This window comes from Littorina saxatilis, linkage group LG2 (genome assembly GCF_037325665.1).
Source record: "Littorina saxatilis isolate snail1 linkage group LG2, US_GU_Lsax_2.0, whole genome shotgun sequence".
NCBI lineage: Eukaryota > Metazoa > Mollusca > Gastropoda > Littorinimorpha > Littorinidae > Littorina > Littorina saxatilis.
Genome location: NC_090246.1, coordinates 51,108,584 through 51,134,195, shown reverse-complemented (window position 1 = coordinate 51,134,195; position 25,612 = coordinate 51,108,584). Strand labels below are relative to the sequence as shown.

The window sequence follows — 25,612 nt, the reverse complement described above, 5'->3', positions numbered from 1 at the left end:
TGATCTTATTATTATGTAACTGTCGGGTTAGCCTTTCACACAATGCACTGAATGATCGATGTCCTGTTGTCAGCGTCAGGTCAATGGATGTACCTTCTCTCTGTCCCCCCACCACCTAAAGCTCTCTCTCTCCATCTCTCTTTCTCTCCCCTCCCTCCTCTCTCTCTGTCTCTCTCTGTCTCTCCCCTCCCTCCTCTCTCTCTGTCTCTCTCTGTCTCTCCCCTCCCTCCTCAGTCTCTCTCTCTCTGTCTCTCCCCTCCCTCCTCAGTCTCTCTCTCTCTGTCTCTCCCCTCCCTCCTCTCTCTCTGTCTCTCTCTCGGTCTCTCCCCTCCCTCCTCTCTGTCTGTCTCTCTCTGTCTCTCCCCTCCCTCCTCTCTCTCTGTCTCTCTGTTTCACATACACACATTCACACACACACACACACACACTCTCTCTCTCTCTCTCTCTCTCTCTCTCTCTCTCTCTCTCTCTCTCTCTCTCTCTCTCTCTCTCTCAGGCTCTCTCTCTGCACATCAGTGTGTCTCCTTTTGTGTGCGTCTCTCTATATTAGCGTATATATGAGGCTCTTACATTATTTATGGCTTGTTCTTGCATGTATTACTCAGTTTTGCGTGTCTCATGTTAAAGCTGTACCAATTAAGAGCGCTGCTAATTACAGTGGCAAATCAGTTCTACTCACACACATATGCTCATTTTGTGATAAGTCAGTGTTCAAATACTATAGCTTGCAGATTGTTATTCTGTGCACCCCTTTTTACATTTAGTCAAGTTTTGACTAAATGTTTTAACATAGAGGGGGGAATCTTGTAAAGATTTTAGTCAAGCAGTATGTAAGAAATGTTAAGTCCTTTGTACTGGAAACTTGCATTCTCCCAGTAATGCTATTGTACTACGTTGCAAGCCCCTGGAGCAAATTTTTGATTAGTGCTTTTGTGAACAAGAAACAATTGACAAGTGACTCTATCCCATCTCCCCCCTTCCCCCGTCGCGATATAACCTTCGTGGTTGAAAACGACGTAAAACACCAAATAAAGAAAGTAAAGAAAGGGAGGAATCGAGACGAGGGTCGTGGTGTATACATGTGTGTGTGTCTGTCTGTCTGTCTGTGTGTGTGTGTGTGTGTGTGTAGAGCGATTCAGACTAAACTACTGGACCGATCTTTATGAAATTTGACATGAGAGTTCCTGGGAATGATATCCCCGGACGGGTTTTGTTTTTTTCGATAAATGTCTTTGATGACGTCATATCCGGCATTTTGTAGAAGTTGAGGCGGCACTGTCACACCATCATTTTTCAATCAAATTGATTGAAATTTTGGCAAAGCAATTTTCGACGAAGGCCAGACAATGGTATTGCATTTCAGCTTGGAGGCTTAAAATTTAATTAATGACTTTGGTCATTAAAAATCTTAAAATTGTAATTAAAATTATTTTTTTTATTAAACGATCCAAAATTACGTTTATCGTATTGTTCATCATTTTCTGATTCCAAAAAAATATAATTATGTTATATTCGGATTAAAAACAAGCTTTGAAAATTAAAAATATAAAAATTATGATTAAAATTAAATTTCCGAAGTCGATTTAAAAACAATTTCATCTTATTCCTTGTCCGTTCCTGATTCCAAAAACATATAGATATGATATGTTTGGAGTAAAAACACGTTCAGAGAGTTAAAAAGAATAGATATGTAGAAAAGCGGGCTATCTTCCTCAGCGCAACCGCTACCGCGCTTTTCTGTATTGTAAATTCACTGCCTTTGCCACGAGCGGTGGACAGACGATGCTACGAGTGTAGGGTCTTGCGAAAAAAATGCAATGCGTTCAGTTTCATTCTGTGAGTTCGACTGAGCTTGACTAAATGTTGTATTTTCGCCTTACGCGACTTGTTACATTTAGTCAAGTTTTGACTAAATGTTTTAACATAGAGGGGGGAATCGAGACGAGGGTCCTGGTGTATGTGTGTCTGTGTGTGTGTGAGTGTGTGTGTAGAGCAATTCAGAGTAAACTACTGGACCAATCTTTATGACATTTTTCATGAGAGTTCCTGGGTATGATATCCCCAGACGGTTTTTTCAGTTTTTTGATAAATTTCTTTGATGCATTTTGTAAAAGTTGAGGCGGCACTGTCACATCCTCATTTTTCAATAAAATTGATTGAAATTTTGGCCAAGGAATCTTCGACGAAGGCCGGACTTTGGTATTGCATTTCAGCTTGGAGGCTTAAAAATTTAATTAATGACTTTGGTCATTAAAAATCTTAAAATTGTAATTAAAATTATTTTGTTTTAAACGATCCAAAATTACGTTTATCGTATTCTTCATCATTTTCTGATTCCAAAAACGTATAAATATGTTATATTCGGATTAAAAACAAGCTCTGGAAATTAAAAATATAAAAATGATGATTAAAATTAAAATTCCGAAATCGATTTAAAAACAATTTCATCTTATTCCTTGTCCGTTCCCGATTCCAAAAACATATAGATATGATATGTTTGGAGTAAAAACACGTTCACAGAGTTAAAAAGAATAGAGATAGAAAAGCGTGGTATCCTCCTCAGCGCAAGCGCTACCGCGCTTTTCTGTATTGTTAATTTCACTGCCTTTGCCACGAGCGGTGGACAGACGATGCTACGAGTGTACGGTCTTGCGAAAAAAATGCAATGCGTTCAGTTTCATTCTGTGAGTTCGACTGAGCTTGACTAAATGTTGTATTTTCGCCTTACGCGACTTGTTAGCAAGTAAGTAAGTGCATGCATCTGTCACACAATTTTAAGCTAAGAGCTTTATTAACGAACTTCTAACTTTTAAAAAAAAAACTTAACGTTTAATAGGTTCTCAACCATACTTAAAATCCTTTTCCACTTTTCTTTTCAGGTATCTGACGCAACCGTCACCTCAGTTCACCCCCAGTGAAAAATCTCCGCCACCGAAGCGGAAATATGAGGGCCGTCACATGACCCAGCCCATCACTGCCGACGAGATGACGGAGGCGGAGTCGGCCACCACCCCGGTCTCCAAGGTGGCCGGAGGGTCCATTTCAGAAAGGTAAACAGACCTTCACTGCATAGAGTGAACATTTGTTTACAGTAAACATGCAGTGGAACCCCCATTTAAAGACTTCCAAAATGTTGAGAAAATCAGGAGGGATCGAGAGATTCTGAAAGCGGTGGTAAATTTATATATGTACAGACAAGGTTAAAGACTAAGGAGGATGGTCTTCTAAGGCAGGTTTCATTGTACTGTCTCAATGCTGAACTTGAACAAGTGGTATGAATGGAAAGATCTTAAGGGGCGGGGATGTAGCTCAGTCGGTAGCGCGCTGGATTTGTATCCAGTTGGCCGCTGTCAGCGTGAGTTCGTCCCCACGTTCGGCGAGAGATTTATTTCTCAGAGTCAACTTTGTGTGCAGACTCTCCTCGGTGTCCGAACACCCCCGTGTGACACGCAAGCACAAGACCAAGTGCACACGAAAAAGATCCTGTAATCCATGTCAGAGTTCGGTGGGTTATAGAAACACGAAAATACTCAGCATGCTTCCTCCGAAAACGGCGTATGGCTGCCCAAATGGCGGGGTAAAAAACGGTCATACACGTAAAATTCCACTCGTGCAAAAAACACGAGTGTACGTGGGAGTTTCAGCCCACGAACGCAGAAGAAGAAGAAGAAGAAGAAAGATCTTAAAAATCCCTTTTAGGCCATGCAGGTAGCTTCCAGAAAATCGCCAGCTTGTTCACAATTGTATTAGCCATAGAGAAAACCATTGACATTCCTTCCATTGCCACTACTGACCCCCTCACAAAGGGACAGACAAGAAAGAACCACCTGAAACTTCATTTTAGGGGTTTGGATGGTGGATTATGGCTAGCTTGTAATGAAACAAAATTCTAGATTTCAATTTTTTGGAAACAAGAAAAGGAAAAGAAAACAGATAAAAGTAATTCTTGATTGACAGTTAAGCAGTTGAGGAATGACATTAAACTTGTACAAATCACAAACACAGTGCAAAAAGGTAAGCTACTGAACATGATGCCAGGTGACTTAAGTTGCACATGTAGGCATCTGCATTTCAGGCTGAACCAGCTGAAGACCAGCGGGGAGGAGAACTGGAAACGCAAAGTGATGAAAGACGGTGACACACCGCTCAGTGCCGTTGATGTCAAACTGAGGGAGAAGAAAGGACTGGCAGCAGTGCGACCAACAAGCATCTCCGACCGACTGTGCAAGCTGGACAGATCAGCTGAAACGTGGAAAGAACGTGTGGAAGAGACGGACGCCAAACACTTTACTGTGGCCAACAAACTTTCCAAGTCCAGCACAGGTATGTAGATCTGTCTGTCTGTCTTGTGGTCTGGTTTTTTGTCAGTCTCCCAACATCTGCTACTGTGTCTGTCTGTCTCTGTCTCTCAATCTCTCTGTCTCTGTCTCTGTCTCTCTCTCTCTCTCTCTCTCTCTCTCTCTCTCTCTCTCTCTCTCTCTCTCTCTCTCTCTCTCTTAAATGTCAGTGGATTTTGTTGTATGTACCTACTGAAGCTATAGATGTGATGCAATATGAGCGGCATAAAGGCTGTGCCGCTGGCTAATTTTAATGGAAACACTCAAAGTAAAATTTGCCTACTATTTCAAGGAGGGATAGAAATCTTGCCGCGTGTCTTACTGACATTTCTGCTGCTGCCACCAGCACCGCTTCCGCACCGCCATCATGCCGTTGCTGCACCGCAAATGCTTTATGAAAACAAAACTTCAGTTGAAATTTTGTGAAACAACAGTTTTAGTTATGTTACATTAGGCCACAAAAACAAAAAAAATTCTGTTTACAGTATCCCAACCGACTCTATTTTTTCGCGCGACCCTAGACTTTTTTTTGGCATTTGGGGGGGAAAATAAATAAATAAATAAAATAAAATTTTACAAAAAGTCTGTTTTTTGGCAAAATAACTTAAAAATATGTTTTTTGGGGAGAAAAAAATATCCCGACCTACTGACCCTATTTTTTTGGCCTATGTTACCGTAAACAGACCGGCACGGTTGGCCTAGTGGTAAGGCGTCCGCCCTGTAACCGGGAGGTCGTGGGTTCGAACCCCGGCCGGGTCATACCTAAGACTTTAAAATTGGCAATCTAGTGGCTGCTCCGCCTGGCGTCTGGCATTATGGGGTTAGTGCTAGGACTGGTTGGTCCGGTGTCAGAATAATGTGACTGGGTGAGACATGAAGCCTGTGCTGCTACTTCTGTCTTGTGTGTGGCGCACGTTATATGTCAAAGCAGCACCGCCCTGATATGGCCCTTCGTGGTCGGCTGGGCGTTAAACAAACAAACAAACAAACAAACAAACCGTAAACAGACTTTTTTTTGTGTGGCCTTATCTAATATGTTGACTGGAGTGAATCTGATACATTCTGAATGATTCTGATTAGTTGTTTCATTTACATGAAGATGCTAATTGAGTCCACCTGATACCCTATTGCCACTGGAGGAAATACGAACAGCGGTTATGCTGCAAGGAAACAGATTCTAACATTCATGACATTTTGGAGTGTAAATGTTGAAAGGGAACTTATTCTTCAAGAAAAGAAAAGAAGAAAACAGTAAAAGGAGGGTTGAAGCAGCCTGCATGCAACTGAGGTAAACAATTTTGTTTAAAAACAAGGGGGAAAAAAACCCACCTTATTCTTAATTCAGCCTGTTGTCAGTAATGTTGTGTTGAAGTGTGCTCTGAGTGCAGTGATATGTGTGTTTACCACTGTGCAGTGTTTGTGTCAGAAAGTCCACTGGTGGCCAAGATAAAAGCTTCTTCCAAGAAGGATCTCACAGGGCTAGGTAAGTGCAGATGCTGTGTTTGGAATGATTTTCACAATATAATCTTTGTTTCATAATTTAGTAGCAATGTAAATGTGATTGTTGTCGCACTGTTCTGGGTGACTCAGAGACAGCTGTCATGACATTTAAATTGTACATACAATGATTTAGGGATGTTAGTCGGATTTTTTCTGGCAAATCTGCCGAAATGGCCTCAAATCTTTTTGAACATTTTTGGAAATTGTGCGGTGTTTCACTGACCGGCAGGGCCAGACAACATATCCCTTTGAATGAAAGAAGTTAAAGTTTTTTGTGCAGCAAGTACATGTAATTCACTCAGCAGATGATTAAGGAAGGGAAAAAGATATGAGAGTTGCAGGATGAAATCGCTGTATGTATCACAGCTAATATGTGTGCTAGCAACTAACAAGACCACATGCAATGAATATGACAGAGAGCTTACAGAATGGTACCTAAGGTATTGTAGACTTTGTTGCACAAACTGAGCAATAAACCTGAAATGAACAAAGAGGGAGGGCGGGGAGGTGTAGAGAGACAGGAGAGAGAGAGAGAGAGACCCAGTTCATTGCAATAACAGTTTTAAAAAAAGTAGTTTGTTTAGTGTTGTGGTAGAAGAAGAAAATTTGATGTTTTATCTGTATCATTTGTTGTGTGCATGCTGTAAAAGCATTATTAAAAAAAAGAACAGTTTTATTTTGCATGAAGTGTACAATAATTGTTCTTAAAGTGGGAAACCAATAAAGGATAGTAGTAGTTATCGTTAGATGTGGCTGTGATATCCACATTTATCAGTCACAATGTCGAGAAAGGAGGAAAATCATATCAGATCGAGGCGTAAGCCAAGATCTGATATGTTTCCGCCTTTTGAGACATTGTGATTGATAAATGTGGATATCACAGCCACATCTAACGATAACGAATTTATTGCGTTTTGTTTTGGACAGTTTCATGCATCCTTTTTCAAAATAAACAAGACGAGGCTCTTCCATAAACATCCCGTCGGTAGCTGGTGAGGAGTCTTCTTTGGGATCACCTCAAGGTCTCGGCCAACCAAGACGATGGCATACTCGTAGCAAAGCCGAGGAATGGTACCGTAAACCAAGAATAGTGACGTAAGAGAATAGAATGTCGTCTTTTGATTTGGAACGTGACGTGTTTCAGAACTTATTCTCGACAACTTGGATGGTCGTTTTCAGTGAACGATGGACATTTCAGAGAATTGTCTTTTACTTTCACAGAACTGTCCCTGCTGAAAGACTTGCGATTATGTAACAATGCGTTAGTCGCAATGATCCAGGTAGGAATTATGCACAGTGAATGTGACTCAACTCTTCCTCTTCCAGTCTCTCCCTTTCATTCCCTCTGTTTTCTTCATCGAGTTGTCAGGTCAGTTACGTTTTAATCTCAGGGCTGGTGCGGTGTAAACCAATGTGCCTGCAGACACTTTTGCTTCTATCTCGCTAGGGGGTGAAATCTCTTTCAAATTGTAGTCAAAGTTATCCAGTTCTCACAAGTGTCTGCTGCTTGTGTCTCTTGTTGTTTTTCTGCTAAATTGCCATTCAATGCAACCCCCGTCGGTAAGACTTCAGATCCAATTTCTAGGACACATGACTGGTACAAAAGATTGGGCATGCTTTTCTCTTTTTTGACGATTTGCCTTTCCGATTGTTGTGTACTCAATTCTTCATCAAAGAATGTTTATGGGAAATATCTTGCTCCACTATTTTTGAAGTGACCGTGTAAAGATGGCGCCATGGCGATCGTTATTAAGAACGCTGTGGATGGCGCCCATAAGTGATTACTAGTGACTTCCTGCGATATATCACTTGGCTATGACGACTTCCTGCGATATATCAATTGATATAGGGTGCATGTTTGACCAATGGTTAGTTACAGTTTCGTCATGTGACCCGTAAAAACGCAATAAAATTATATATTGTATTTTTTTTTTTTTACATGTGTAATCATAAATTAATACTGAATGTAACATATTAGCTTTTTTTTTTTTACATGTGTAATCATAAATACTGAATGTAACATATTATGATTTGGGTTTTTTCTTTCTGGGATTGTATGCAAAATATATTGTCATAATCATACATGAACATTTGTTTTGATGTCAGTGTGGTAATGTTAAAAGTCTGCTGTGATAGCTTCACACATGTCACTGATAACCATTTTTGACAAAAGTATTTGGTGTCAAAAGCAATACAGTGGAACCCCCCCCCCCCCCCCCCCCCCCCCCCCCCCCCCCCCCCCCCCCCCCCCCCCCCCCCCCCCCCCCCCCCCCCCCCCTTGTAAGACCGCAAACAAAATTGAGAAAGTCAGGTCCTAAAATGGAGTGAGTTTGAAAATGGCGGTAATTATTTGTACAAATGTAATAAACAGAAATTCTGAAGAAAAACATGGTCTTAAAAATGGGAACATCTTGCAAGGGGGATTCCACTATTATCCTGCAATTTTCATGGTGTCATTGAGGTGCACGAGAAAGTTACCAACCGGGTGGGAGCCAACCGCTGTGTTGGATTGGTTGAAATTGAGATTTGTTGTGATTTCAACGAATGAGACCCTGCGGTTGGTTCTCTCCCATTTGGGTGGCACCCACTTTCGGTTTGTGCAACTCAGCCCCGATCTCTAATACAATGTGATGTGTGATGACTATACTACATGTTTTTGGTGTGTAATCACATATAAGCTGATCGTTAACTCATGACCATGTGCATCTGACAGACGACAGCTCCAACACCAGTTCCCCTGTTACCTCCCCTTCCACTCCCACCAAAGAGTTCTTGCCAAAGGTCCCATTGCCCAAGGAGATCATTGCTGGTAAGTCAACGTCCCCCAGTACCCACCTCTTGACTTTAATTCTTGCCGCTCTTGGCAAAAAGTATTCAAGCAATAAAAAGTGAATCTACAGACATTTTCCAGGTATGCTTATTACTTATATCTTCTGGTTTCAAGCATGGTGCATTTCACGGACAGGTGTTTTAATACTTTACATTATTAGTCTGGATGTTTTGTGAACAGATAAACACGTGTGTGATACGTGAGTCTTGTTAGCCCCAAACATTTCAAGCACTGATGTCTTAATTTGCTCTTCCTCGCAAAAGAAGATATTTCATCAGCATCAGAACTAATTCACCAGACATGTGTACCTGTGCACTATCATGGATTTAAAATTCACTGTTGGCACCATAAAAAAAGAAGCGCACATTTTTGTAAGGCCTTGGAAAACTGAATGTTTCAGTTTGCTGAGGTGTGTACAAGTATGTCTTAAAAGCTTATATGCTGACTGAAGTAGAAGATAAGGGAAAATTTCAATAAATTTTGTATAAATATATTCAGCTGCAACAATTTTGCTAGTGTTGTCTGCCATGAGCCACTGGAGTATAAGCTAGAGAGTCATTGATATGTTTTACGGAGTTTTAGCTCTATAGTTAAATAAATAATCTCATGCTTTGAATTGTAAAATAAAGTCACGGTAGGCCTATCATTATAGCACAGAACAAAGTAAATCATGATGTGTAAGCCTGTAACCATGATTATGTTGTTTCATTATATATAGTGGTTGGTGTCAGTTGGAATGCAGATCTATGTATATTTGCTTTTGGTGCTGGGTTAATATATTTATAAGTTTATCCAATGATAAGAAATATGACTCATCAAATAACATTTGTGTTAAGTGTGGTCACTGTTTTAATGGCTGTCTTGACAATTTCAGCCAGAAGCTTTGATGTTGTTTGAAGTCAGTGCAGTCGGTAGTAATTGCATACTAATTGAGTGACTTCAAGAATGTATTTCAGGCAAAAACCTGCAGTGGTCAGCTAAAAACCTGTCTTGACTTTGTTGATTAGTCATAAAGCAGCCTGAGTAGGAGAAGATGTTTATCACAAGTCCTTCACAAACACACACACACACACACCACCAACAACAACAAACAAACAACAACAACGAACATTATATCATTCAGATGATGGAATACATCAGGAGAGATGAGGACATATTGTAACAGAAAAAATAGCAATGACGCCATTTCAAGGCAGCAGAATCTTAAAAAAATGGACAGAACACTGTGTTCCACTGCTGCAGAAAAAAGAATTCCCAGCTAACAGAAAGAATCTTTTACCCTGCAGACCCAGTGGCCGTAAAGGAGGCTGCGGAGACAAAAAGCAAAGAAGAGCAGAAAGCGGTGGGCAATGGTGTGGAGGAGGGGGAAAAACCGGTGAGGGTGGAGGTTCCCAGTCTGGACCATGAGCAGATCGAGGAGTTCTTCTCCATCAAAGAGATCACAGAAATATCCGACAAGGTGGAGATGGACATCGACGACTTCAACAACATCTTCGTTGAAGCCAATGAAATGTGAGTGCGTCTTGAGTATATGTACAACCTTGATGGATCATAAGTATGTGTGTGTATGTCTGTGCACATGCATGCCTGAGAGAGGGAGGGAGGGACATTTCAAATCCTTAAGTTTATTGATTAAAGAGAGAGACAAGGGGGGGGGGGGGGGGGGGGGGGGATAGGTGCTTGCATACATTTTATTGTATTTTTCAAGTCAGTGTGTTGGAGTAGGCAGACCTGGGAAGCCATACAATTTTGCCGTATTTAGTACGCATAATTGTCCAGAATACGATCAGTGGGAAAAATAATATGAAAAATTCCTAGACTACTTTTCTTCACAAGCCCATACGCTCAATTGTATGAAAATACACCTGGTTTGCTTGAGAATACTCCAAGTGCAAGACAGGGGTTCCCAGGTCTGAGTACGTGTGTTTGATATTTGGTTAAGACACTCTGATCCATTTCTTGGAAGAGTAAGATTTGTGAATATTTTGCCAGTGATGTGTACAGGGGTTGATGAATATATCTGTTTTATTTAATAAAGTTATTATATGCCTTGTGTAGCGATCACCGTTGTAATCCTTAGATCCACAGTTTTTACAAGTGAGGTTTTGTGTTGTTGCAGTTTGCAATCTGTGAAAAAGATCCGTCCCACGAGGAAGACGAAGGCAAGAAGCCGCAACCCTTTGAAAACGGTGTCCCAGTTTGTAGAGATTCAGACGGAGTACACACAGGTCAACACGGGTGCAGCTGAAAATCAACTGCGCAAAATGAAAACAGATGCTTGTAAGTGCTGTCGTATCTAGTTGACTTGTTTTGTTCTGTACGTGTTTGTTTTCCAGCTTTTTACTTTTTATTTTATCCTTACCTTGAGTTATGAGAGACGTTTGCATTTCATAAAGAGTCATAAACGATATTGATGTCATTGTTACTTATACCATATTGTAATAATTACTATATTTCTTTTAAGAATATCTCTGTGCTTGCCTGTGATTTTACTAGATCCCAGTCAAGGAAAATTCTTGTTGTAAACTCAATTGTGGATTCTTGTACAAGTAAGAGTTACGTACAAGTACTATTTTGCAGCAATATCTACAAAGATTAGTAAATACCAGTTTAACAATACTTCTTTAATGATTTATTCTATGTCAATTCTATTCTGTGTCACTATAATCATTAGGTCAACATATTTTTAGAAAACTATGGACAGTAATACATTCTGTATCTGTGTTCTTTTGACAGTGAAGCGTGATGCAGGGTTAGCAGTGGAAGCCCTGGCAGCTCTCAGCAGCAAAGAAAACTTCAGCAACGTAGCACTTCGCAAAACAGAGCAGTCCTCTTCACATCCAGCACTAGCCTTGCAGCAGAACCCCTTCTCTGATCTCATGCTGCTGCACGTCAAAGGTAGGACCAGGCTAAAGATGCAGGGCTGTCTGCGGAAGTCTCTTTACTTCATTTGCTTAGCAGAACATTCCCATAGGCCTGGAAGTTGTTTGAATTGAACTGTAGAATTGTTGAACGCTGAAGAAGCAGAAGAAGAGCTGTAGAATTTCCTGAAATGATATTTCTGGCCTAGCCAGGTTGAAGCGTGTCTATATGTTCAAAAAGTTTACAAGGTCTTTCATTATGGCTTTATTATCTTCCTGTATCGTGCCCTCAACTAATGAGTTAATTGCACACTGATTGCTCATTTTCCACTATGTTGAAAGATTTTATGTTTCTGACATTGACCTAAAGTCATGGCCGAGCAACAGCTTTGCCCTTAGCCTAGATATGTGCTACAACAACTTTTCATACTTTCAAAATGTCCATCTACTTGAGTAGTGCAGAGTGTAATCAATATTTGTAATACTTGCAGGTCGCAGAAATATACAAACTCGTCTTGTGGAACCCAGTGGCAAGTCCATAAATGCTGGTGACTGCTATCTGCTGGTGACACCAGACAAGGTCATCGTCTGGGTGGGAGAGTACAGCAACATCATAGAGAAAGCAAAGGTCAGTGCATCTATAGTATATATGTGTATTTCAGTCCCACTCTTGAGGTGAAAATCTGGAAATAACGGATAATAGATTTTTTTTCTCTGTTTGTGGCTTGGAAAGACAATCAAAGCACTAAAAATGAATATAGAATGCATAAGAAACAACTAGAGACAATTCAGCTTCTTTACGCAATCCTGACTTGGGAAGATGAGATGAACACAGTTTATGCAAAATATGCTCAGTAGTAGTTTACAGGTTCATCTACACACGGAAATGGCAGAACAGTACGTGTTAGGAATACTGTAAGTGGGTAAAACTGAAACTGTAAAATGATAACTTTGATTGCAGGCAGCAGAGATAGCAACATTCATCCAGCAGAAGAAGAACATGGGCTACAAGGGAGTCGCTGGAGCTCAGACGGTGGACCAGGCCAAGGATCATCTGGGGGCTGGGAAACCCTTCTGGAATGCTCTCTCTGGTGATAAACAGTGTCAAGGTAGGCTACTGTCTCCAGGTTTAACTTGTATGCTCTGTGGCCCGTCCCCCTTCCATTTTAATGTCACTCTCTCTCTCCTCCCCACCACCACCCCCACCTCTTCCTTTATCTTAAAATATGCTATTCATGTGAGTACACGCCTTTTTTTTAATCAGCTTTTAGCGGCTTCATCTCTGCAGCAGATGTGCACTTTTTCTTTGGTAGGGTTGTACTTTGAAAAACAATGATACATTTTTGAGAAGCAGCTTTAATTGTTTTTAAGATGGCTTGATAATGGTTAAGCTTAAATGAATTATTATCATTTTGTTAAACAAGGGATATGAATCGTAGGTATTTGAAAATGTGTACCAATTTTATCTGTTAAATCTCTGTTCTGTAACTGGTAGAACTACACCAGTAACTTGCAATTTTTGTTTGTACACATGTGTTGTTTTTCTTGCATAGCGTGTGGACCTGATGAAGAAGATGAGCTGTACGAGAATGCCATCATAAAGACCAACATGGTGTACAAGTTTACTGATGGAGCGCTCAAACCCTTCGAAGAGTACTGGGGCGCCACACCAAGGCATGAAATGTTGAACAAGAAAGAGGTATGTTGTTTGATGTCAGACTTCCACACTGTTCCTGAGTGCACATGTACATGCTGCTGTTGCCAAAAAAACAAAAAGACAAAAACTGATACATGTGGTGGACAGGGAATTACAAAAATTAGAAAATTCAATGCAGACAATTGCATTAATAACTCGCATGCAATGACACTGTGCTTGTAAAATGTAGAGTAGGAAAGTGGAAAAAGGTTAGGCAGTTCTGCCAACGTTGGACCCACCAATACCTGGACATACAAAATACTATAACAAAAAAATTAAAAAACACCCCCAGTCCGACCCACCCCCAATTAAAGTGCTCTAAACACTTGCGAACAGCTTCATGTATTATGTTTGTTACATTGTACTGACTGCACCGTTTTGGTTTCAGGTGCTGGTGTTTGACTTCGGGACAGAGTTCTACGTGTGGCAGGGCGTGTCAGTCAGCTTGGAGAAGCGAAAGCAGAGCATGGCACTGGCCCAGAAGCTGTGGGACAAAGGCTACGATTACTCGGAGTGTGCTGTAAACCCCATGGGGCCTCTAAGATGTGAGTAACCACTCCATGCCGTTAGACTAATGTGTGAGGCAAGGGAGGCAACTTGATCTTGTGCTGATTTTGTAGTATATATAGTATAAGTTAGAGCTTTGAGTTCAAAGTGACAAGTTTCATATGGTATTCAGTGATGCTGAAAGAGTTTCGATAGGTTTGGAGTGTTAAAGGCGTGCATTTGTGTACATACAGTTGGCTGAAGGCCTGGGGCGATTAAACAAAATTGTTGAAGCCAGACGTTGATCTGACTGATCATTTTGACCCTGAAGTTTTCAAGGCACCAGTTTAATTCCTGACTTTTTAGTTAAGAATGGTACAGAATTTGAAAACTACCAATCATATTTGTAATGAAGCGGCCAGAAGACACACCTGTGGTGTAATCGTTGATCCTTGAACAGGAGTGATGATGGTATCATTTTCTGTACACAGCGGATGATGATGACAGCATCCCTCTGAAGGCATCAAAGCGACCCGAGTGGGCTATCTTTGGCAAGGTCAACCAGAACATGGAGACCATTTTGTTTCGGGAGAAGTTTGCGGACTGGCCCGACAACTCTAGACTCATTGGTGTCAAAGAGGTCAAGGCCACAGAGCAGAAGGTGAGAACAGCGATCAGTACTTTGCCTAGCGTTGTTTTGTGTCCTTTAAAGCCTTAAAGCCTGTTCTTTATATAAGGAGTGAAGTGCATTGATGCATGCAGGCAGCAAATCTGGCAGTTCACCTCTCAAGTTTTAGTGTGCTGCTATTGCAGCGATCAGCCTTGTCACTACATGTACCAAGAAATGGCATGTGCTACTTACTTCACTTAGTCCCAGAACAAAATTCTGCACATTTTTCCAATTTGAAGAAAGGGAATCCTCAACATAGGCATCTTCCTTTGCATAAAACTCATGATACAATTCACTGGCTCAATTTTGTTCAAAAGATGAAAATGTCAGGATATTGTCAACGTGAGACCCTTGTTTGTCCTGTTCCTTACAGGTATTCATTCATCATTGGAGCATCTGATACATTGTCTCCAGTCATTTTACAGCAGTGCTGATCAGTGATGACCCCTTTGTTACTGTATTTTCAGATTGACCTTGCCGACATCAAGGCATATGATGCCAAGAAGATGATCCCTTTGAATGATGCTCCGGTCTCTTTGAAACTGGACGGATCCCATGTGGGCCGTGGCAAGAAATGGTCAGTTGGATCTGTGTATTTATCTGCATCTGATTCTTGTGTGTCTGTGTGCGCATGCGTACGTAGTAGTCCCCCTTGTCACGGGCAGTTACTCTGCATTGACGGAGTTGTCTTCCTGCCAAAGCGGGAGATATTTATAGTAACTCAACATTTTTGGTGCAATGGAAGACTTGAAATTTGGAGTGGCTGTTTGTGATGGGGTCTAGCTGCTGTTGTAATTATGTATGCTCTTGGGAACTTTTCCTGAAACATGGCAGTTTTTTCCCGGCCTATTAAGTTATCTCTACAAATTCTCATCCCTGTTTCACTGGATTTGCCTCCAAAGGTGATTGTTGTGCTTCGTGCACTTGGTTACAATCAGATTAAAATAAAGATTAGAATAAAAAGAACATACCTTCTTGTTGTTTTTTAGGCAAGAAGACATGCAAGGGTTTATCAAGGAGCAGGATATTCTGACTCTTGGTGTGAGGGTATGGCATGTAATGGAGTATGACCACTACGAAGTGCCTGAAACCAGTTACGGCCAGTTCCACCGCGGAGACACCTACGTTGTAAGATGGCAGTACATGATCACCAATGCAGGTGTGTGAAACACTCTTCTACCTCTCCCCCCCCCCCCCCCCCCCCCAAAAAAAAAAAAAAAAAAAAAAAACTACACACAACACACACACAAAACATGTAAAACAGTTGAACCTGTCTATAACGACCCCAGCCAAGGGACCGGTCAATAGTTGTCAGGCTGTAGCTTTTGGTATGGTATGTGTTCAACTAGAAGGATGCCCTGATTTCATGGTAATGCCGGGGCAGATCTTTTGATTGGTGATGTGATCATTCACATGAGAATGAATGAATATTTAAGCTTTGTTTGGGTAGAATTAATGTCTGTCCTTTACACAGCTTGGATGCATGGTGCATTTATACAGTTTCTGGTACATGTGCAGGGTTAAAGAGCTTGAAGGGTGCAGCAGCTCGGCAGTCCTTGACGGGGCGAGAGCGATGCGCCTACTTCTTTTGGCAGGGCCAGGACTCTACGGTCAATGAGAAGGGGGCCTCAGCCCTGATGACCGTGGAGTTGGATGAAGAGAGGGGGCCACAGGTGGGTTATTTCTCTGTCTCTTCAGGCATCATAGTTTTTCCTCGCAGATCATTCTTGGGGTCCCAAGATTGCACGATTTGGAATGAACTTTGCAACATGTTCAGGGGGTGGGTGCAAAAAGGGGGTTGGCATGCTTTCTGGTTTTTTGTTTTGTTTTGTTTTTACAATTTTATGATCTTATTTCTGCCCATGAAATTAGGGAAGATTCAACTGGATGTTTGGGGTATTTTACCACCTGTTGCAATACAATAATGTTGCACCCTCGTTGTTTTCTTCGCTTAGTCACAAGTAGGAGTTCCTTTGACATGGCTTCACCTGGAATGGTTGTGGAAAAAAGGAGTAAGAGTCAATACCAGCTATGCCCCATGCGATGTATCAGGGACTTGACTTTATGACTTTATGAGAAACAAGAGGCGAAGCCCTTCAAGGCTCACGTAAGAAATCGACAAACAGTAACACAAACTCAATCACTCCGTCACACATACACACACATACAGACAGACAAAGGTGACACTGTGCAAGAAAGCGAGACACTAGATCTAGATCTGTTTGTCTGCATGTAACCTACTTACAGGGACACGACTGCCAACTAGTCTCGGCCCGCTCAAAATAACAATGACCGAGACTTTCAGTAATTCCTTCGCGTGACGTCTAACCCTCTTACGCCATAATGTGACGTCTTCAAATGTTAAAGTTTCTATCACATACACACACACACACACACACACACACACACACACACACACACACACACGCACAGACAGACAAAGTTTATCATCGCATAGGCTACACTTATGTGAGCCAAAAACGTAGAATGTAACACTGACAAATGACCATCTTTGTTTGGCAGGTTCGTGTGGTGCAAGGAAAAGAACCACCCTGCTTCCTCAACCTGTTTGAGGGCAGCATGGTTTTGCATATCGGCAAGCGTGAGGACTCCACAACCAACACAGCGGGCCCGTGGCGCATGTACAGTGTGCGTGGCGACAAAGCCGGAGAGGTGTGTCTGCTAGAGATTCCTGTCTCCATTAGCAACTTACGCAGTCGGTCCTCCCTGGTCTTGCTCAACACACGCACTGGAGTGGCGTACGTCTGGCACGGTGTCAAGTCTCCCAAGCAAGTCCGTCAGCTGGCTGTCGCTGCTGTCAAGAGCCTCAAGGAGAAGTGAGTAGCTGTTGATTTTTAGTCACTGGATTTTTATTGACATTTGTATTGTTGAAGTTTTCTGTCCAAAGCACTCATGAGTGTTGGTGTAGACAGAGAGAAATCAGCACCCTCAAAGCTCAGACTTGGGGCTTATTTCCTCCTCTGTTGTCGTGTTGAATTTTTAAATTAAATGTTGTTGTTTTTTGGTTTTGTTTTTGTATATAAGATAGATAGTACCCTAAAATTCCATTTCTGGATGTGAAGAGTAAAGGCTTCTTAAGAACACTGTCAGCATATGTTTTTTGTCAAGAGATAGCCAGGCATAGTACAATTAAGTAGATTCCATTTCTGGCCGTGAAGAGTGAAGGTTTCTCAAGAACACTGTCAGCATATCATTTTTGTCAAAAGATAGCCAGGCATAGTACAAGTAGATTCCATTTCTGGATGTGAAGGCTTCTTAAGAATACTGTCAGCTTATGTTTTGTGTCAAGAAAAAGCCAGGAATGGTTGAATTAGTGATATAAATTTACTGCCTTTTCTTGATATCACTCCATTCATTAAGACTTGGACTTTGTGTTTGCAGGCGACCCCTGGAGCTGGACCTCCACAAAGACGCTCACATCATAATCACAGAGGTGGAGGAAGGGGAGGAGAAATCTGAAATCTGGACTGCCCTGGACAGCAGGAATCGCTCGCTCTACCACAGCCTGTTGAAAGGTACTGAAACACAACCCAGAGAGAGAGAGAGAGCTAGTTTGGGGTGAGGCGTGTTAGATGTGACTGATTTTGATGTAATGGGATACAGAGAGGGGGGGAAGTCTTGCAAAAAAGTCTGTGTTTGTCCATATCTATGTGTACCGTACTTTCCGGGTTACAAGGCGCTACAGCGCATAAGGCGCACCCCCTTCTTTTTAAACAAAATTGTAATCCAGTCACCCATTGGGCGCAGGGGGCCGATAGGGCGCACCAAAATTAAAAAAGTATACCGGTAACAAACGGTCGAAGAATGAAAATAAGCCGCACATCAAAGGAAGAATACAGAGTGGAAATATGTGTGCTCTGTGTGTGCGGCGAGATCAAAGGCAGGTCCATTGTGATAGCTGGGTTGCCTTGTTTAGACACTGACCTTCTTCCCAGGGGTCAATGACCCAGTTTTTGCTGTGAGAGGTGTTTCCCCTGTCATAGATCTGAGAGAGGAAACACTTCCTGCACCGGGGTCAGTGACCGAGTTCAACCTATGGGGCGGTCTCTTTGATGTCTTGAGAGGAAACTTGGCCAGGGTAGTACCTAGTAGCTGAAACATGCATTATCACAAGTTGTTTGACTGGTACTCAGGCGATCTCTTTGATTTTTTTTCGTATTTCATACACGGATTAGGCGCTTCGTTATACAAGACGCAGGGGTCAAACTCGAGGAAAAAAGTCGCGCCTTATGACCCGGAAAGTACGGTATATTGTGTCTGTGTGTATGTGTGAGACCGTTCATGTCACTCTGTGTACGTATTGCGTGTACACCCTTTCCTTTGTACCGTTGCTTCTCAATGTCGATCGGTGCCTTACCCGTAAACGTTGTTGTGTGTGTAATGCCTTTGTTATCATGTGTGTGTATGTGTGTGTATGTGTTTTATAATGTATTATACTGCAATCGTGTGAGTGAGAATTGAGATGTAAAAATTTTTATTTTTGTGTGTGTATATTTCCCGTAAATTGTAAAGTGCTCTGAGCAGGGTTTAACCCTGGATTTATGGGCTCTAGAAGTATTATACATTATTTTTGTTATCATGTGTTGCAGATGGAGCACGCTATGACTACACACCACGCTTGTTCTACATGACCAGTGTGTCCATGGTGTTTGAGGTGACGGAGCAAATGAACCCTGCAAGGTTGCCTGGAGTCACAACCCCTTTTCCTTTCTTCCAGACAGATCTTTACAACGCCCCTCAACCTGGTCAGTATTTAATATTGCCATTAGAACCTTATTCTCCTTTCTTTTCGGAAGACACTTTCAAGCTGAAAATCTATTTATGTCAGCTGATTTATTTTTTTGTAAAGATGGGTTTTGAAATGCTGTACTTTTTAGTTTTCCTGTATTTTTTGACGTTCTGGGTAACTTGCTTTAACGGGGAGCAAACCGTTCAATAAACAACAACAGGTGAAGAAGAAATACAACAAACAATGTGTGTTCATTTATACATCAAGCGCTCACTGTAACTTTTCAATTCAGGTAATGCTTTGCATACAAATATTTCCTGGCGGCGAACAGGTTAGGTGAATTGTTGTGGAGTCAGATTATGTATTGGGGCCTGCTACACTCGTCTCGGTTTATCTGTACATTTCACCATTTATCAGTGAGTGTTTTCAACGGTGAGGTGTTTTTTAACGTGAACATTTTGTGTGCAGCTCTGTTCCTGATGGATGTGGGTAAATGCGTGTACCTGTGGCAAGGCTGGTGGCCAGTGGGGGATGAGGACGTGGAGAACGTACACACAGGCTCTGCTGCCGCTCGCTTCAACATCGACCGCCGATGTGCCATGGAGACCACACTCAACTACAGCAAAGGTGATGCTCTTGACAGATCAACTTTCAGACATTTGTGTAGAGGTTGCAGGTGTCCTTTCATGTGGGGGTGGGTTACTTGGCAAAGTTTACAAACCTTTACTATACCTTGTTATTCGAGGAAATCTTTTGGACTGGCCACAAGTGTTCCTTTTATTTAGGCGTCTTCTGATGATAATTAAGGAGACTTAGAGACAGCAGCTATAGTATACATGTATGCAGTTTTTGTTATTATTCCTTTTCATAGGAGAGAGCATGCAGGTGGTAACTAGTTTAGAGCTACGCAGTATGTTTATTGAGAAGAAAAAAAACACCACTTATTGTTGTTTGTTGTTGTTCTGCAGAGCAAGGCAGCGAGGCTTACCTTGTCTGTGCTGGCGTAGAGCCCCTGGAATTCCAGAACCTCTTCCCGTACTGGGAGCCTGATGCCACTGTGTGCAGTCTGGCACTGCAGGTATGTCTTCACAATCACTCATTGCACACGAGCAGAATGACATCATAACAAATGAACATTTCACAATGTCTGTGTTCCATGACAACTTACAGAAACAGAAAGCTGTGTGGTAGGATCAGATCAGATTTTGAAACATAAGAGACAAGATCTTTTTTGCTCATGTTGCTTTCCAATTTATTCACCTTTGTTCTTAAGGTTACAACTTTTCTTCTTATACCAAATTTGACAAGCGGACACACATGTAGGTGTATAGGTTAAGTATGTTGGATACATTAGGTACATACCATACCACCATACGTAAACAGGGTTCTCTAAAGCACTCGGCTAAATCAAGCAAATTCTACTTTATTAAAGCACACAGATTATAAAGGGCAGCGGAGGAAATAACATCTTTGCCTTGCCCAAAAAATCACCTTTACTATTTGCAAACTGCACTGAATACCGTTCATCAAATTGACAATGATCTTAAACCTGATATTTGCTGTGTGTGGCAGGAGGGCAAGAAGGATGGGTGGTGTGAGAGAGTGGAAGACGTGTACACCAAACTGACACAGGCGCGCTACACCTTCGAAGAGCTCCAAGAACGGCCCCTGCCTGAAGGCGTCGACCCTCTCAAGCTGGAGACGTACCTTGCTGACGAGGAGTTTGAGGTCAGTGCTCAACTTGTACTCTGTTGTCATTTTAATACAGGGGTACCTGCGAAGTGAGGCCTCTCCCTTAAGAGGACACATCCCGATGTCCCCTTGAAAGTAGAGGAGTCCTGTTGCTACCAATACATGGAACCCCCCCCCCCCCCCTCCCTTATAAGACTCTCCGATGCTAGACTCCCTCCCTTTTAAGACCCTGTTTTCTCAGATTTTCTGTTCATGACCTCTGTCAATTTACCTCCATTTTAAGACTCCCTCCTTTTTAAGACCTGATTTTTTTCAGATTTTTGGGAGTTCTTAAAAGGGGGGGTAAAACTGTACTCTGTTATAATTTTAATACACTGGTACCTGCATGCGATGTGAGGCCTCTCCAATAAGAGGACACCTCTCCATGAAGTCTGCCCTCCCTTTGTCTTTTATGTTTATCAAAATGTACCTCACCTGTCATGGAAGGCCACCTGCAATGTAAGGACTCTTTTTCTAGCCCCAATGGTGTCTACCATCACAGGTACCTCTGACTGGGCTGAGCCCTCTCAACTGTTACATCTAAAGCAGAGACCGCCATATGGTAACCCACTACAAGAATTGATATATGTTAAGAAAGTAAGTTACCATTGGCTGTCCAAGGTGCACATATAAACCGAGTCAGTCTTAGAGCCTTGAAGTGATGCGGAAATGCAGCATGAACAAAAGACAAGTTCTGAGTAACATTGTGTTCAAACTTGATTCCCGAGCAGTACTGTTGCTACCAGTAAAGTTTTTTTAATGGGTGAAGAATTAGGGATATTTCTGGATACAAAAACTGATGGATGTGAATTCATTGCTAAATTACAAAGCAGATTTGATGATACTGGGAGTGGTTGGTCCTGACAGCAAGTTCTGTGTTTTGTTTGCAGGAGGTGCTTGAGATGAGCCGAGAGGAGTTCTACCAGCTGCCGTCATGGAAACAAAAGCAGACAAAGCAGTCACTCGGCCTATACTGAGCATAACACCATCTTCACCGTCTCCTGGGAGGATTGGCCAGTTCATCGGAAGTGTGGAAGTTGGCTTTCTGCTGCCACACATGCGCGTGTACGTGTGTGTGACACACCCATCTACCAAGTCTTTCTCGCAGAACCACACCCGTGCATGGAGCCGGCCACAGACTTTTCGCTTATCTCTAAGGCAGCATTGACTTTTTGTGGGAGCGACCGGAGAATGCCTCCTCCTGCTGTGAGCAGTGTGAGTGAGTGTGGCTGGAGCACGACAGGCACGATAGGCAATTTGCCGCGATCTCATGCACCGCCCTCTGTGCCGTCTCTGGTAGGAGGATTGATCCACTGCTGCTGCTGAGGACTTTGAAATAGCACTTGCCGCACTGCCGTAGTCTCAGCACAGCTTACGGGAAGGTTTCAGGCTGCACTAACATTGTGACTTACCATAGAGGTTATGTTACAGTAGTAGTTGCTTGGATCTCATATTATTATAACCACATGCATTAGGTTGTATCTGAAGTTGGCTGTGCTAGAGATTTGTGCAGGAAAGAGCGCTTGCTAGGCAGTACAGTGTGGTTTTCTTTAGTATCTAGGAGATTTTTCTCTCTTTGGTACTTGAAACAGAACGTGTTCATCGTGAACCTTTTTTGAACAAGCATAAGCTGAACAGGGTTGCTTTAGACGGAAGTTACAAAAAAAGAGGGAGGAGTAGCAAAGTGAAAGGAAATACAGCTAGCTCTTTGCGTCCTTGCCATTTGTAGGAAAAAGTGCAATAATCTTCTGGTGACATTTGTGTCTTCAACTCTGCTGTGTGAAGCTGCTCCGGCCATTGGCGTACATGGTCCTAGACGCTGCGGGATGATTCACCGCTGATAGATTCTGCACCATTTTGTAGCAGTGTGCTTGCAATATTCGCTTCTAGTTCTAGGAGCACCAAGGTCCCAAGGGATGCAGCAAGTTCCTCAAAACCCATTACGTCTGTGATAATCCATCCCCTACATTCTCATCTCCCTTTCACCAACCGCAAATCCCAAACCCGTTTGTTTTTGTTTTTGTTTTTTGTTACACTTTGCGTTTGTTTGTTTTTTTCTGAAAAAAAATGTTGCTCTCATTTCATGGCTGCCTTGTATAAATAAGCCTTGACATGCCTTGTGATGCATTGTGTGTCTTGTCTACTAACTATGCAGTGAGGCTGACTGCAGCAGTCTCTCTTGGGAATGATGGACACTTTTTATGTGTGCAGAAGAAAAAAAAGAATTTATCTGAGGGGATGTACTGTAATGGGATACTTGCCGAGTGTTGGTGTCTTAATTTTTTCCGTGGAATTAACTGTGTGCAAAAAGAAGCATAAATAATATAACTAAATGACTGATGATTCCACGAGCATGTCTTGGTGATGTAAAAATATGTGTTGAATCTCACTCGTGTGTAGAGTGATGAATATGAATCCAGAGGCTACAGAGAACTTGTAATCACTCGGTGCTACTATCTTACAAGTGCCTTTGGTGAACTCTCTATACTCACGTGCTTGCTTATAGATTAAGTAACATAGAATCTCCTCCTATTAGGAAGACAATACTGAATAGTCCATGTCATATACACATTGTACGTACAGCACACTACTCCGTCCTATGTGAAATCTGAAGCAAGTCCCTGGGTGGTTGTGGTTATTCAGGAAGATGTCAGAATGTTTTTCTGCATTGTTATGTTCACGCTGTTAATTAAGTGGTTTTGTTTAAGTGGTTTCGTTCAAGTGGTTTCGTTCAAGGATTAGTTTTGTATTTTGCACCCATGCCTTTTACGTCAGTTTTTTCTTCAGGAAAAATGCAGTCCTCGGGCTGTAATATTTGGTTATACATCAAACTCCAGCGAGCCCTTCTAATTTGAAAATTAGATCTCTTTTGGTAATTGAATTGATATGGGGTGGTTGTTTTTTGTGTGTTATTCTTCCTCCACAAAAATGTAGCTTTTCTGAGAATGACTGACCTGTTAGCACAGCTTTTCAGAACAGGTTTCAACATGTAATCTTGCTATGTCTGAAATGTTATCATCTCAAATGAGAATAAGAACAGGCCAGGCATTTTTCAGGGCTGAGCTGCGTCAGTTGACAACAGCATGGAGGTTAGCATATATTATGTTTTATCATATGAATCAAAACATGAATAGTTGAAAGTGTTAAAGAAGTGGAAAAACACATTTTCTCTTAACAGTTCTGAATGGTTCACTCAGGGTTTGCTTGATTTATCAGTGACGTTTGCAACTTAGATATTCTGTATCAGCAGGTCCATTTTTGAAACTGTGTTTATGTCATCATTAATTATACGAGGTAAAACGTTGTACCTTGCTCAAGACAAATACAGCAAGATGTACTGTAACATGCTGCATAAGCATAGTTATTCATTGTATTAACATGTATAATTTAGATGGATGCAGCTCTGTAGTCTCTGTTCATCATTGTTATGCTTTTACTGCAAAACGAATATTTGACATCGTTCTACAGAGCTAAACATGCATTTTCCTCAGGAGTGAACTCTAACCCAAAAACTGAACTGTAGACAAATTATGAAGAAGTTTGAGACCTTCCGGGGTGGGGTGGGGGAGGTTTCCAGTTTTTGAAAGATAATTAAATTTGCAAACCATGTGGTATAATGTAAGATAGCATTTTGGGTAAGAACGTCAAAATCAACATTGGTCATTAGCATCGTAGTGGTATAATCAGAAAGAAAAGACTATAATTGAAACCCCCAACCTGCATTCTAGACGGAATGATTAACTTGTTCAGTGTGTTTCCTCGTCTGTAACTGTGCTTGTATTCGTTCATCTAAACATATTCCATTAAATATATAAGTCTTTCACTTACACATTGTAAATTTGAACAGCTTGTACATAGCTTTAACAACAAATATGAAAATAATTAACATTGACTTTGTTTTGCATTTTGTATGTTGTTTAGCAACTAAAATTGAAATGATGAATATTTGAGAATCAATAAAAATTGTGACTGATTGTATTGTCCTTTGTCTATATTGATTATGTGTATGCTTGTGCACAGAATGACTTAAAAGTAGAAGATGATCAAAACCAGAAACCCATATAAAAAAAAGGACACAAATGATAAGAGAGGAAACCAAGCAGAAAATCATGAGGAAAAACAGCTTCATCCCTAAATACAATCTTTCACATATAAACTTGTAAATCTGGAAAAAGTGATGTGTGTGTGTGTGTGTATGTAAGTGTGTGTGTTACGGAGTCAGTATGTCTATTGCAACCACCAACACAGGCAGCTGAGCAGTGAAATAAATGTTAAAATCTCTCTATTGTCCACAGTTTGATCCATGTCTTTAGTGAACAATCGCTCAGTAATACCTTATTGACTAATTTGCCTCATACTATCCACCATTCCTACCCTGCTATCTGTCTGGCACCACCATTACTAACCTGCTATCTATCTGGCACCACCATTCCTACCCTGCTATCTGTCTGGCACCACCATTGCTAACCTGCTATCTATCTGGCACCACCATTCCTACCCTGCTATCTGTCTGGCACCACCATTCCTACCCTGCCATCTGTCTGGCACCACCATTACTAACCTGCTATCTATCTGGCACCACCATTCCTACCCTGCTATCTATCTGGCACCACCATTCCTACCCTGCTATCTGTCTGGCACCACCATTACTAACCTGCTATCTATCTGGCACCACTATTCCTACCCTGCTATCTGTCTGGCACCACCATTCCTACCCTGCTATCTGTCTGGCACCACCATTACTAACCTGC

The 25,612-nt window shown here is 41.7% G+C and overlaps 1 protein-coding gene across 7 annotated transcripts in view; it reads left to right on the top strand.

The window, feature by feature from the left end:
• LOC138959187 (supervillin-like) overlaps positions 1 to 24,835 on the top strand; it is a 186,147-nt gene extending 161,312 nt beyond the window's left edge. For all 7 annotated transcript variants that reach the window (XM_070330578.1, XM_070330576.1, XM_070330579.1 and 4 more), the window contains 22 exons: positions 2,880 to 3,050; positions 4,076 to 4,323; positions 5,752 to 5,820; positions 8,551 to 8,646; positions 9,954 to 10,179; positions 10,787 to 10,947; positions 11,404 to 11,565; positions 12,020 to 12,156; positions 12,490 to 12,637; positions 13,082 to 13,227; positions 13,613 to 13,769; positions 14,202 to 14,371; positions 14,848 to 14,957; positions 15,370 to 15,539; positions 15,899 to 16,053; positions 16,904 to 17,217; positions 17,783 to 17,916; positions 18,991 to 19,146; positions 19,599 to 19,757; positions 20,099 to 20,208; positions 20,703 to 20,858; positions 21,752 to 24,835. In XM_070330578.1, the coding sequence (XP_070186679.1) occupies positions 2,880 to 3,050; positions 4,076 to 4,323; positions 5,752 to 5,820; positions 8,551 to 8,646; positions 9,954 to 10,179; positions 10,787 to 10,947; positions 11,404 to 11,565; positions 12,020 to 12,156; positions 12,490 to 12,637; positions 13,082 to 13,227; positions 13,613 to 13,769; positions 14,202 to 14,371; positions 14,848 to 14,957; positions 15,370 to 15,539; positions 15,899 to 16,053; positions 16,904 to 17,217; positions 17,783 to 17,916; positions 18,991 to 19,146; positions 19,599 to 19,757; positions 20,099 to 20,208; positions 20,703 to 20,858; positions 21,752 to 21,838 (3,442 nt within the window). In that variant the 3' untranslated portion in view covers positions 21,839 to 24,835. The remainder of the gene's footprint in view (positions 1 to 2,879; positions 3,051 to 4,075; positions 4,324 to 5,751; positions 5,821 to 8,550; positions 8,647 to 9,953; positions 10,180 to 10,786; positions 10,948 to 11,403; positions 11,566 to 12,019; positions 12,157 to 12,489; positions 12,638 to 13,081; positions 13,228 to 13,612; positions 13,770 to 14,201; positions 14,372 to 14,847; positions 14,958 to 15,369; positions 15,540 to 15,898; positions 16,054 to 16,903; positions 17,218 to 17,782; positions 17,917 to 18,990; positions 19,147 to 19,598; positions 19,758 to 20,098; positions 20,209 to 20,702; positions 20,859 to 21,751) is intronic.
• The last annotated feature ends 777 nt before the right edge of the window (positions 24,836 to 25,612 follow it).